The 13,901-nt window shown below is 37.8% G+C and overlaps 1 protein-coding gene across 2 annotated transcripts in view; it reads right to left on the bottom strand.

Annotated features, from left to right (window-relative positions):
- Positions 1-13,901, bottom strand: part of limk1a (LIM domain kinase 1a) — a 43,106-nt gene that overhangs the window by 25,914 nt on the left and 3,291 nt on the right. The window contains exon 1 of one of the 2 annotated variants that reach the window (XM_077541591.1): positions 7,753-7,980. The exons of the other annotated variant lie outside the window; for it this stretch is intronic. Coding sequence (XP_077397717.1) covers positions 7,753-7,850 — 98 coding nt within the window. The 5' untranslated portion in view covers positions 7,851-7,980. Of the gene's footprint in view, positions 1-7,752; positions 7,981-13,901 lie in introns of those variants that run through there. 2 annotated transcript variants of the gene reach the window in all.

Here is a 13,901-nt window from a genome sequence, read left to right as displayed (position 1 = left end):
AGCTGTGACTAAGTGTCTCCCCCACTTCCTTCCTCTCAGTTGACCGTCTAAACGTCCTGCAATCCCCAGTTTCCAACACACATGGTCACATTCCTCACTTCACTAGCTTTCCCCATCTTGACTCCTCATGTGTCTAGCTGTAAACCAGTGCCCGTGTTGCTCAACTTTGCAGGTGCAGCAATTTCCTTGCTTTGACTTTGGTCAAGGTCGTCAATGTTGTCTGTCAGCAAGCGTGCTGAGTGGCACTGACTTTGCGGCCTGAATACACAATTTATTCATACGGCACTTGATCGCAGGCACACCCTCTCTCTTGAGCATCTGCATGCTGTGCTTCACAGCACATCGACGGAGCTGCTTCAGTATGCAGCATGTTTGGGTGAGAGGAGACTTGGAAGTGGGTCAAGGCTTTCAGGAGATGTCAGCAGCATCCAGACAGAAGCTACTTTGCTGTCCTCGCCCTGTGCCCTTTAATAACTTCCCTTGAGACACATACACATAAACTGAAAACCTGTGCTGAGACAAATTCACACCTGGGGGGTTCACAGATGTGATTGCATTCATTTTCCATGCAAACATATGTAGCTGGGAGTGGCAGAATTAAATATATTGGGGGATACACTAGTGTCGACCAGATTGTGATGCCCTCAAGATAAGAATCTCAAAAAAGGATATAATTAAGTATTTCATAAGCGGGGAAACGGTATTTATTCAGTCATTATCGTAGTAATTTGTGTGTGCATCCAAAAGATCACATTTGGGTATTTTTTGCGTGACTGAATTTAGACCATAAGAGGATTATCAGCATGAAATACTCAGAGAGTCTTTGCACACTTGATTTTACGCATGTGCACACACTGACACACGCACACACATACAGAATGTGAAAATATCCACATGCACGAACTCGTGTGATTTGTTGAACATAACTCGTGAAAGACAAGTAAGTATCATAGGATGTAATTAATGACCATAGAAAAATGAAAACTGAATCGGAACAGATTTAAGACACCTAGCTGGGGCCCAAAAACAGCCAATCGCTAAGGGGATAGGAATAGACGAGTCAAGTCCGTAAATCTAAAAACGATCGCTTCCCTCCTCCTGAAATTCTGTTGGAATCCCAATGGAATTAACTTCAGTGTCTGACAGAGCAATAAATTCTTTTCCCCCCTATTTTGTTCCCAAGTCTCACCTTTTTGCTTTCTCTCTGAGACCACTAAAACAGACTTCTGGCCCTCTGAGGTTTACTGGACAAAATTGAGAGTTTGTGCCGAAGTATGTCGGCAATTTTGTTCTGCACTCCCCTGGTGCTTCTGGAATCTGGAACCCGAATTGAATATTACAGTTGTTCTTGTAGGCCCCTGAGAGTGGTATTTCTTTGCAACAACACACAGTAAATTTTGTCAAGTAAATTTTACTCTCAAAAGACTGTTTGGTCCCGCTCTAAACAGAGTAAACTTTTACAAATTTACTGTGCACGGCTGTCTTTATGTGAGAAAGTCTTTGAGGTTTTCATTGTCATTAAAAAAAACAAAAAACCTCTATTATATGACTCATTCGTTGAAGATAATGTTATTTTAAAAATACATAATAATCAAAGTGTTATTTGCACTGAGATTGCCTAGCAAATAGTCCAGGGACACTGGGAGCGTCTGCAGCTCATCCACGACTCTAGTGAGGATAAGCTGTATAGAAGATGGATGGATAAATAACACTAGTCTAGACAACTATATTGGGCACCCAGGAAATAGCCCACACAATTATCAATACTGCTCATTTTAAAGAAGAGAGCAACAAGCAAAAGCTCTCTGCGACTTTCAGAAGCACAGAGATATCGGCGCTTCATAGTTTTTTTCTTCTTCATTATTTTCCTTCTCCACTTTTGAATAGAAAAAAAGCTGTAGAACTTATAAAACATTTAATTATACACTATGCTATGTAGCTGTATGGCTGCTTAATATATTAATATGTTTTAAAAATTTCCCTCTCTATTGCTATGGTTTGCTTGCAGCTATTGTTTTGGAGCGAAAAGTCTCACTTAAATTAACGGGAAAATTGAAGGAGAAGCAGATTCTTGTGAAGTTTGTGAACAGGTTTTGCTTTATACCACAAAGCATTTATTGGAAAAATTTTAATGACGCCTCTCAACCATAACTCTTAACCGCAATTAGGTTCATGTGCATGTGTATCGTGGCAGTTAAAACCATTTCTAAATACATAATGACCTCCACATGCTGCTCTTTGTCGACCTTTTCCGTCATTCATATTTATTAGCCCCCCCTGAGGTAATGTTATTAAACATTTTCATGATGTAATAATCTGGAACATCTGTGCATCCTATTAATCATGTGGGGCGCCAGTCGAAGGTCAGAACTGAACATGATTCATTTGAGCCAGCTCATATGAATCTGAGTGACATAAAAGTGCAATCAAAATACAAAATAAATAATAAGTTTGGAAAAGGTGTTTGTTGTTTTTTTTTACAGATTTAAAGAAAACTTTGACACAATAGATCATAATATGTAAACAAAATTACAAAATTTGGGGATTAGAGGCATAGGGTTGCATTGGTTAAAAGGTTTTATGGAGTAGAGATAGCAGTTTGTTCAGATAGGTGAACAAAGGTCTTTAGTTTTGGATATCACCTGTGGTGTACCGCAAGGATAAATTCTAGGACCAAAATTATTAATATTGTACATAAATAATATATGCAATTTTTCCAATATTTTTAAGTACCGGTATGTTATGTTTGCCGATCAGAATTTTTTTTTGTGTGTGTGCAGGGAAGCAGCAGCTGGTGGAAGGCAACACAGTTGAACAAATTGAAATTGTGGTTTGACATAAATAATCCTTAACTTAAAAAATAATATAATAAAAAAAGAAAAAAATTCCCATCATCTGTGGAATTAAAACTAGATACTGTAAGCTTGGAAATGGTGTTTGAGAATACATATTTAGTAATTATTAACTTTCGGCTGAGATGGTAATGACCAATCATGACTCAGCTTGTGAATGTCACATGACCAAACTCAGAACCGCCCCCTGAAATGGATTAATTTTGCTGCTTTATATTCCACAAACACAATATTAAACACCATAGACTTTAGACTAGTTTGGGCACATACATATTACTGTTTTTTTTTGTTTTTTACCTCCCCTTTAAGTGTTAAATCAAAATAGGGTTTAATGTTTCCAGGCATTCATACAATATTCTCCGCTATTTGACATATGGCACAAGTGTGAGGAGGAAGCGAAGGTTCAAGCGAGTTTGTATGTACAGGTGTTGCCCTGGGCCATTATATGACGTGCACATTGACACTGGTGCAGGAAGTGGATGGAACCAAATGGGCCTGATGTGATGATGTGAGCCAAGGATCACCATTAGTCGACAGATGTAAACCTGAAATATTAACGAGGGTACACACCCACACCGTTAACTTCAGATTCACTTAACATACTTCCCCTTCACAAAAGTCAGTAAAAAAAAAAAAAAGTTTCAGACTAATGTCCTTACAGCCTGTGTGCTATGCTGTGAGAAACCCAATTTCATTGATTGGCCTGGAAATGATTTACTTTGTTCATTTACCTATGCCGGTGATGTATTGTGACAAGAGGAAGTGAAGATGTGCACACAAACAACCACACACACAGAAATGTAGCCACTTATGAATTATTAAATCTTCCATCATCTTCTATAAAGCTCAGAGGGACATCCATCCATCACCTCTGTCTGCAAAGCATGCAGGAATGCTGTTGAGGTCAGATCAATATGCCAATATGTAAAGGACAATCGAGAAAAGAAGACAACATAATATTACCAAGGCTTTTACAACTTATCCGACTGATGGTGATGAAAACTAATGCGTCGGCTGCGGAGAATGTAGTATTGTGACTGTTGTTTCTTGTAAAGCTGAAATCTTCACACATGCACACACACTGCCTGGGGAAGACATCTTAGTAGTACCCGCCCATAGGATCATGCAAATTGAGGGGATTACGGCATCTGTGCCAAAACGTTTTCATTTGCATGAAGGAAACCACCAGCAGGATTCCTCAACACAGACAATAACACTCCCGATGGGACATCATTTTAGCAAATGAATTCAGGTTTTAATGTCGCTCAGATCTCACAAACTTCCAAGGATCCATCACAAAACACTTTACCCCTTTTTGAACCCCATCTTTTCACATCCTCTCTCGCCATGGCAACCAGGCATGCCACAGCAATGAGGTCACCCCTCTGTCTGGGAGAAGACATTCGCTCATCATGCTGACCTCCCACCTACTCTCTGTTGGGCAGCGTTAAACCAGGAAATCCCTCAGCCAATGAGGTTGGGACTCCTGTGACCTTGGCAATATCGAGTAAAAATCCACGTTTTTTTTTACTCCATTTGGAGAATTCACACCAAATGGAGGAAATCAAGCTGCGCATTTTAAACAGCACGGCGTGTACTCTGGGGAAGGAACAGACGCTCCGGGGTGACCGTGTTTGTATTTGTGACACCATTCAGCTGGTAAACAGGAGTCTGGGCAGCCTGTGAGTAAAGGCTGTGCATGGCAGCAGTTTGCTTTGTGAGAGTTAAGCTGCGAGCTCAGGCTGGGAACTTCTCACTTGTTTTCCTGGCTGGGGAACAATAAAAGAAAGCTCTGGAAGCTGATAATTGTTCAGGGGGATTCAGGAGACAGAAAAGTGTCTGCTCATCAGCATTTAGAGAAAGAGTGTGTGTCAGACTAAAGCTTGGACACAAATTCTGAACAGCAGAAGAAAAAGAGCTCTTAACACTATAGATTGATGTTACACAATATTTACAATAGAGGCACTTGTGTGGGGGGAAAAATGTTATCAACTGCAAACAACTAGGAAGAAACAGTTGAAATAACCTGAAATCTTGTTGCCTTGTAGTTTAAACAAAAGAAAAAAAACTGACCACCCATTCAGCTTGTATTTGTTTTAGTGTCCAGAAGAGGATCACAACATTAGGTTCTAAAATATGCCAAAGTATTTGGTTATGACACTTTCCATATCTATTTCTTTCACTTCCATTGTCATTTTGGGCCAGTTACACCACCAGTATCGATATCCACCAACAAAGGGATGGACATTAGCTTGATAAACAATTGGGGGGGGGGGGCATTCCTAATTAAGTATAAAACTGCTTGTATTTATCCCCAGTGTTTTTGTCAACTTCACAAGTACAGGGATACTTCAACTTCCAAGTGACCCAGTGAGTTTTTTTTAAATATGAGCTGTAATTTGCTAAGTTCACAGCAAAAAGCAGTTTGGCAGTTAGTGAACAATTCTTTAAAAATGTGCCTCAAGCTGTTTATTGCCATTGCCTGTTAAAGTTTACTGGAAAGCTAAACAGAAAACAAAAGAGAATTGCATGCATCTATATTTAAACAAACCATATAACTGTCTGACAAGTCTGCGAGCTTAAGGCTAACACACAATGCAAAACACCAGAAGTGTGCTAATGAAACTAGCCTAGCATAGATGTTGCGGTGTTAACTTCAAAACCTTTAATAAACGGCTACTAGAACACAAATGGTGCAGTGACCGACATTCTTTTTGCATTATGAAAAATGAGTAATGTTATTGCAGCTTACTGAGCTGTTGAGAACGTCTTATTCATGTATCTACAGTATACCTGTATTGCTCCATGGTCACAACAAGGTGCACACACCAGAAGGAGCTGCACAATAAATGCATGAAATCTTGATGCGCAATCTGTTTGATTATTGTAACAATCTATCCCTACAACTGCTATGTTCGTGTTGAAGCTTAATGTGTGCCTTACAGCCCTCGAGTAAAATACAAAAATGTCATTTTCCAGAGGTCCATCCTATACTTATATAGTGTAACTGACCTACAATCTACAATGATACAGAATAAAAAGACATAAATATTGTTGGTGATAACAGTTTCATTTGAAATGATTATTATTTTTCTGAACCGCAATTCGGAGCGCCCAATTAACCTGCCATGCATGTCTTTGGAATGTGGGAGGAGACCGGAGTGCCCGGAGAAGACCCACACAGGCACGGGGAGAACATGCAAACTGCACCCAGGAAGGCCAGAGCCTGGACTCGAACCCGAGTCCTCAGTACTGGGAGGCGGATGTGCTAACCACTCACCGCTAACCGTGCCGCCCTAAGTGATTATTTTGAAATGAATTTAAAGTGACCCGGCATAGCAAAAGTTACAGTGACCCATATTCCAGAAATGATATTTTAGGATCAAAAAATAAATAAATAATGATCTCAAGCTTTCCAATTAAATAACCATTGCATTACGCTACTCGTATCATTATTATTACTCATTATATTACCACCACAGAGATGAATTGGGAGATATGATACCCCAACTTTGAGCTTTGTTGCTATGGTGACACTAAGCTTGTCAAAATCATCAGCAAATCCCATGCTTGTAAACAGCAAGAATAACAAAAGCCCAAACCGCTTGTACATTGTCTTGTGTACATAGGACGTGCAAATAGCTTACAAACGAACCGGGAGTAACCTTTCAAAGTTAAAACATTTTTGTTGTTGTTGTTGTTGTTGTTTTTGTTTTCATGATAATCAGTGGACACGTGAAGAAGTTACAGCTTTTCAAAACTGCCTTTAATAAAAAAGTCGCCCCTGCCAACATGACCGCCACGAAAGCATGGCAGTGCGCTGGCAATCATTACGCTTATTATAACCTGTATGATGGGGATTCCCCACATGGGCATTCACAACAACGGCAAGGTAATAAGCAATTGTTTAGCTATATTCCTGACTTCGTCATTGAGTATGTTTTACAAAATGTGATTTTTGAACACGTCACAGTGTTTATTAATAAAAATGAAGGTTTCAATCGATGAAAGAGGTCAAAGTTTGAACTACTAAACCAATATCACCTCATATTTAACTCACTTTAATATTAAAATAAAGAAGACCTCACAACCAGCATGATGAAGGCACATCCATTTATGATAATCAAGAGGAAGTCAATGACCATGTTTTATATTTGCAACCAGGCAGAAGTTGAAGTGGTTTTAAGAGATGATGTGAAGCCTGGGTGAGCTCACAGGAAATTTAGGAAGTGAGTTGCCATAGTATCTTCACAATGACACATTTCAGAAGCGACATCCCTCTGAAAGAGACACACTTGGGATTTTTCAGTGGCTGAACGCTTTTCATTTTACACTTTGAAGCATTTATTCCCAAGCCATGCCACTCATAGCTGTTAAAAGGCTCACATATCAACCCACAAAGGGAAATGAAACAAAGTTGAATTACCTGAGTGATCAGTCAGCACAGATCAACAGATTTCATAAAGTACCGGTAGTTAAAAAATAAATAAATAAATCTAACTGTGCATTATGGCTCTCTCCTAAAATGATTGTTTTCTGATTCTGTAATGGCCATACACATGAACAATTTGACTTGTTTTTTGTTTGAATTTGTGTCTTGGATATAAATAATTAAAATCCAAAAGGTACTGTTTTCGCTTTGATGTGCCTGAAGCATTCTGGAAGAACCAAATGTCTTTTTTTGGGTCATGAAAGGATTTGAGCAAACCCTATTTAGTTTCCACATTTACCTATTAGTCAGATAGAAACCATTATTAATAGATTAAAATACAATAGAAAATGTAGTGCTTTAAATTAATGTTCCTTAAAGGTTAGAATCAAGTGTATAGAAGGACATTAGTAAGTACACTTCACAGCTCGTCCAAGTGTTCAAAAGTTGAATCCGGCACATTCAACTTACTTGGTGTTCTGAAGCTGCCTCTTGCTGTGCTGATTCTTTGCTGACATTTCCCCCACAGGACTGAAGGTGTCGTTTTGACACTTAAAAGCCACGCTCATGTCCGCAACGCTGATGCTGAACTCGCAAAGCGTGACAAGCCTCACTGCCCGGCAGTCGCTGTCATCAATGACACCCTCGACTCCGCTTCTCCCTTGCTTTGTTTCCTCCCACTGTGCAGCTGCCTTTTTGGCCTCGACTACTTCCTGTTGTTGTCCTCTGGGAACACACTTGACTCTGTGACATCACAGCCTCAACAGTCATTATGGCCTTGATTCCTGAATCATCATCATTATATCATCATCATTATAAATAACATTCAATAACAATAATAACTAGGGCTGGGTTTGAAAAAATAATCTAATAATCAATATCAAATTGATTTTCATTTTCGAGCCTGATATCAATTCAAAAAACCACAAACTGGTCATTTGAATTTCTCTTTTTTTTCCCCATATATTTAGAAGAAAATAGAATTTTAAAGAGTTTTTTTTTTGTATTTTACTGTTTTCTTGACATGTACTGTTCACATGAATTAAGTATTTTATTACATTTATGAAAATCCTACATTTATTGTACTTTAAGACAATTCAGAATATTTTTTTATTTGTATTTACAATTGATATAGAATTAAGAAAATATTTTCATCTCATCTTTGCTGATGCCAATGTTTGTGTAACTCTTAAGTGATTATAACACTAAAACTTATAACGCAGCAAAATTTAATTTGTAATTTAATGTTTATGGAGTTTTTATCATGTCCTTGATATTTAAGAATTGATGTTCCATAGTTAATAAATATCAGATTGAAGTGAAGTGAACTGAATCAGGGAAAAAAAAATCAAAAATCAAAATTGAACCGAACTCTTGCGTATCGAAATTAAATCAATTGAGGAATTTAGAATCGATACCCAGCCCTAATAACAATCATCATAATAATAAATATAGGACAAAATGTATTATTTTCAAAGCAGTTGTATGGGCACAATTATTTGCTGAGTTTTGTTAATCGCGGATCAGCCCGATCTCAAAGAAAATTGGGAATGGAGAGTGACATTAATTTCATATGTTTTAGGGATAGACCGATTATCGGCGCCGATATTCAGCATTTTGAGAAATATCGGCATCGGCCATTTTGAAGAATCATATGGCCGATAATAGATCCTTTATTATTATTATTATTATTATTATTATTATTATTATTTTTAAGCGTTTACTTCAGGGAACTCATTTAAATGTAAATGTAAAAAAAAAAAAGTTTTTATTTTCATTTTTGTCAACCCTGGGAACTCTCTGCACCTTCTGTTTTTGATTGAAATTAAAACTAAGATAAGTAAAAATGTAATACTTTGGATATTTTGAAATTTTGGAAGACTTATTTTTTGTAGAAAATAACTGTTTGTTTTTATTTAACTTTTGAAAACATGCTACTGCGCCTGGGAGATCCCAGAACTTGTCTATTGACTAAGATTTTGAGGAAAAAAAAAAAAAAAAAAAAACTTAAAAATATTTTACTAACCCTAAAAGTTGCTCAATAAACATGTGCTTTAAAAGAAAAAAAAAAAGAAAAAAAAAAAAAGTTAAGAGTTGGAGTGTGTATTTTTTCCAAATTTTGATGTCCCTTTTTAGTGAAAATGAATATCGGCTCCATATATCGGTTATCGGCATCCTTCACTATTAATAATTGGTATCGGTATCGGGCCCAAAAAAACCTTATCGGTCTCTCTCTAATATGTTTATTATTGTGCTTTTAAATTATCAGTGCCATCAACTGATGGAGGTGTTTTTCATCATGTTCATATTTAACACAGTCAAGTGGCCCTTACCACAGAATAAGAATACAGTAGAATCTTGAATGCCAGATAAAGCTCCTAAAATGGTGTAGGTTGCTACATATTTATGTCTGTCATATTTTTAAACTTTAACAGTTGTGCAAATTTTCAAACATACATAAATGAGACACGCTTTCATCAAAAGTCTTTTAATTTGGTATTTGAAATCAGCCTGTTCTGAGGGGGCGACACATCTCGCCTCTACTTGTTTGCAGGTAGTGTCGGACCCGATGGGTCGACCGCCGCTTAGTCGCTGAGTCCCATGATTCGTGCTTCTCCCTCTGCAGTGCTTTTGCTAGCTTCTCCTGCTAGTCGCTCCTGTTAGCTGCTCCAGCTAGTTTATGCTAGTTGCTAGGCACTCCCGCTATCTCCTGCTTTTTCGATTTTCCAACTAATAACTGGTAGCAATTGGTGGTAGTGTTGCGAAGTCTTCTGGGGCACCGTAGTTCATTATTGTTGCATTGTATTAGTTCACCATTAGGTGGCAGTAAATTCTACAGGCTGTGTAGCATCTGTTACAGTAGATGCATTAAAAAAAAAAAACATTTGGGTATGTCCTGCTTATCATAAGATGACACTGATCATGCTGTAAACCAACCTTAATCTGCATGCCCACCAACACTCACTGCAGCTCTGCTTAACTTGCGGCTTTAGCAATAACATGGTAATGTTTCAATATGTAGCGGTTGCTGAAAATGGCTGTTCTTTGCCCAGCCTATCTGCCAGTAGCTTAAACAGGCGGTACTATTTAAATTAGCTAAAGTCTTACTAACAGACCCATTTCCGGATATAGGCAGCTAACAAATGATTTACTAGGCTGTGTAAAGTGTGCACTTGTTGGGTGGACAGGCACTCCAAAGACCCAATTAATTTTATACAAGCAATTAAAAATTAAAAAGCCTGATATAAATTGCATCACAGGTCTTGAACCTTTCATAGAAAAATTCATGCCTGCATCTTTGGACATTTTTTCAAGTTATTTTCCTCATACATGATATAAAAAAAAAAAAAAAAAAAGAATATATTCTAAATGTAAATTCGAATGTGTGCAGGCAAAACATAGCAGTCGGTTGATGAAAAAGCCATGAGGAATTCTAATCACTGTCGCTAGAGCCAAGCTGTACAATCTAGAAATCAATATTATCGTTTAATTATAGACATAATTGACAGAAGTTTGCTTAGTTGAATGTAGTTATGTTATTCATGTACTGCAGCTTGCGTTGCCAGGCAGAGTTGGTTTGCAAGCAGAAGCAGCTGAGTCACTGCAGCCCTTTTCTGTTCTCTGCTGCCAAGGCGATCCTCACTGTTACCAGAGCAACCTCATTATGAATTTTTTTTTTTTTTTTTTTTTTTTGATGCAGTCAGAAACGTGCCCGTCCGTCTCAAAGCAGGATCAAACATTTTCTAAGTTGCTCTTATGATCAGAACAGAACCCACCCCCATGCACACTCCATAACCATTCAGTGAGGAGAAAAGTGCAAAGCACAAGCGTTTGCAGTCCTTTGGGATGACTGTCAAAGTGCCGAGTGTCAAGCTGAGTTAGCTTTTACTGCGGCCGGACGCTGATGCACATGCACTTGAATGCAGTAGTATCACACTGCAACATGGGAGCACGAGGACATGCGCTCAGAAAATGGGAGAAACAAATCTCAGTAATGCAGCACAACAAACTACTACAAAATAGCCAAATAGTCAACAAGACGACACATAAAATGTCTGCTCATTTTTTGACATATCGCATTTGTATGCAATTGTGCAATTTAGGGTTATAATGTAAAGACAGGCACAATATCTAATAGAAATATTCTCTCCTCCATTTTGAAATGACAACAAAATAAATCTAGCAGTTGCTGGACTACATGCATTTTATGTCTTTTTTTTATTTTTTATGTGACGTTCGTCTGACAGTAATCGCTTCCTAGTTCCAAATGGTGAGTAGCAGTGCGCCCTCTGGTGGACAAACTATGCACTGACAACACTGCCAATTCTCAGCAACACTTCTACGGATGCTGGTGTTAAATGTTTCTTTGGCTGCCTTGACAACACTGGCGCAATAGAACAATGAGAAAGGCAATTAAAATAAATCAATTTGTTATTAATGAGGTGAGGTCCAGTTAACTTATTTATAAAACTGATTTCCAAGTGAAAAATAATACTTTGAACAGTCAAGAACAAAAGTCTACACTTTTTTTTATCACACTAGCAAGACATTTGGAACTGAATCTCCTGTCCAGCTGAAATTACAGTTTCCTTTTTATTTGACTCTATTTGTTGATATTTATTCAAGCAGAGTGGACAGACCCCACAGCTGATATGTGACACCTCAAATGAGTGTAAAGGAGCTGACAACACTCAGGGCTGAATAGGCGACAACAAGCCAGCTTTAAAGGGACACAAAGTAGTGCAGAGCGCCATTAATGAGCATCGATTGTGAAGCCGCACACACGCGGACACCAGTGAGGCCTGCACGCACGCACAAAAGATTTGCCGCCACGTGTCCAGATATCCTGCTCGTGTTACCCATTCAGACCAGCGCGCCGATGGAAATCACTAGTGTGCTGAGTGCTGAGTTTTCCCACAAAGCGAGAGTCAGTTTGCTGAGCGTCTCAGATGAACGAAATGTGAAAGGAGAAGGGAAAGTAGTGTGGGAGGCGGAAAGTGAACAGAAGCTGAGAATGTAATAAACTACATTATCAAGAGCCCCATCTTAGGTGATTTTTTTTTTCTTTTTTTCTTTTTGTTGAGAGGCAACATTTTTGTTACAGTGGAGCTTCAAATTTTCTGTGGCTTGAGTGAAATATAAATGATATGCAGGACAAACGTCAAACACACAAATCTAAAATGAAAACACTTGCTAGGAGTTACAGTGGGTCAAAACTCACACTCTTGCAGCCTAACATGACACTTACTAGGCCACGCCCCTTAAAGGCACAATACAAACCTTTAAAAAGATGTACCTTTTGGCGACCCTGCAAAATTGCAGATTTTAATTTGTGGGAGTTCATCTTAACTCCCAAAGTGTACTCTCGTCAGAGCTAAATGATGTCCAGAGTACCAGTAGATGTTATTTTACAGAATTAGATCAACTGCACAGTGTTAAATTAACTCCGCCTTGCACCTGCACTTCTCCACACAGCAAGGGATGAAAATAAATTAAAAAGTTGATTTCTTTCCGTAGTATTTTACTATATTTTTATGGAATACAGTCTATATTTTCTGATCTGAAAACATGTAACAAAAAAAGTGTGGTTGTTTGTTGGAGACTGGAATGTCTTAATCACATTTAAATTCATTTCAATGGGCAATACTGATTTGATGTACAAGTAATTTGAATTATGAGCTCAGTTACGGAATTAATTTAACTCATAAGTCAAGGTACCACATTAAAACTCATTCACTGCCTTTGACAAGTATACTTGTCAATTGTATTTTTTAGAGCGGTGCTAAATGGGGGCGAATCTGAGCATGCTCCACTGTAAATATCAAACTTGGAAACAACTTTACTGATGCCCAACCACCGGTAGATGACATCATTGCCCCATTTTATAGGAAATAAACACAGTTTCAGAGTCCATGGGAGAAATGGCTGTATTTTGGCAAACCTACATTTTTCTGCTGTCAATTATAAAAGAACGGGACGGGACAAAAAGTAGGGAGTCTATTCTGTTATTTGGTAGATTCGGTTTATATATAATTATTGAATGGAATATCACGTGAGTATTGGAAATGTAAACATTTTCTATAATGACTGGCAGTGAATGAGTTAATGCATTTCTCTGTTGCAGTCTGAAAGGCATACTTGATCCAGTGAGCCATTTTCAAAAGTAAGCAGATAATATTTTGTCTATAATTACTGTAATAACTTCCTTTTTGCCACTTACATGAAAAATAATAAATAAGTTAATTCTGGACAAAATATGAATTTTTTGCTGCTGAAAATGGCTCAATGAATCAAGTATCCCTTTAAGAACCAACTCGTATATTTCTATTAGAGCTGTCAAACGATTCAATTTTTAATCAGATTAATCACATCTTAGAATTTTGATTAATCGCGATTAATAAAAAGGCTTTTTTTTTTTAATCAGCATTATTTGCCTGCCAAATTTAAAGAGCACCTGTTGTGTTAATTTTTTTTTTACATTTAATGTTATGACGTCTTCAAAAATTTTTATCCACTGCACATGCTCATACTCTTTTTCTAATCAGTTAATTCCTTGCATAATTTAAAACCGTTACGCATTATTGTGACCCGTTTTGGGCTTTTTGATGGTTCTGACCAAG

Source organism: Festucalex cinctus, chromosome 13 (genome assembly GCF_051991245.1).
Source record: "Festucalex cinctus isolate MCC-2025b chromosome 13, RoL_Fcin_1.0, whole genome shotgun sequence".
In the NCBI taxonomy this organism is placed as follows: Eukaryota; Metazoa; Chordata; class Actinopteri; order Syngnathiformes; family Syngnathidae; genus Festucalex; species Festucalex cinctus.
Note: the sequence above shows the minus strand (reverse complement) of the source record. Positions and strands in the feature narration are given on the sequence as shown.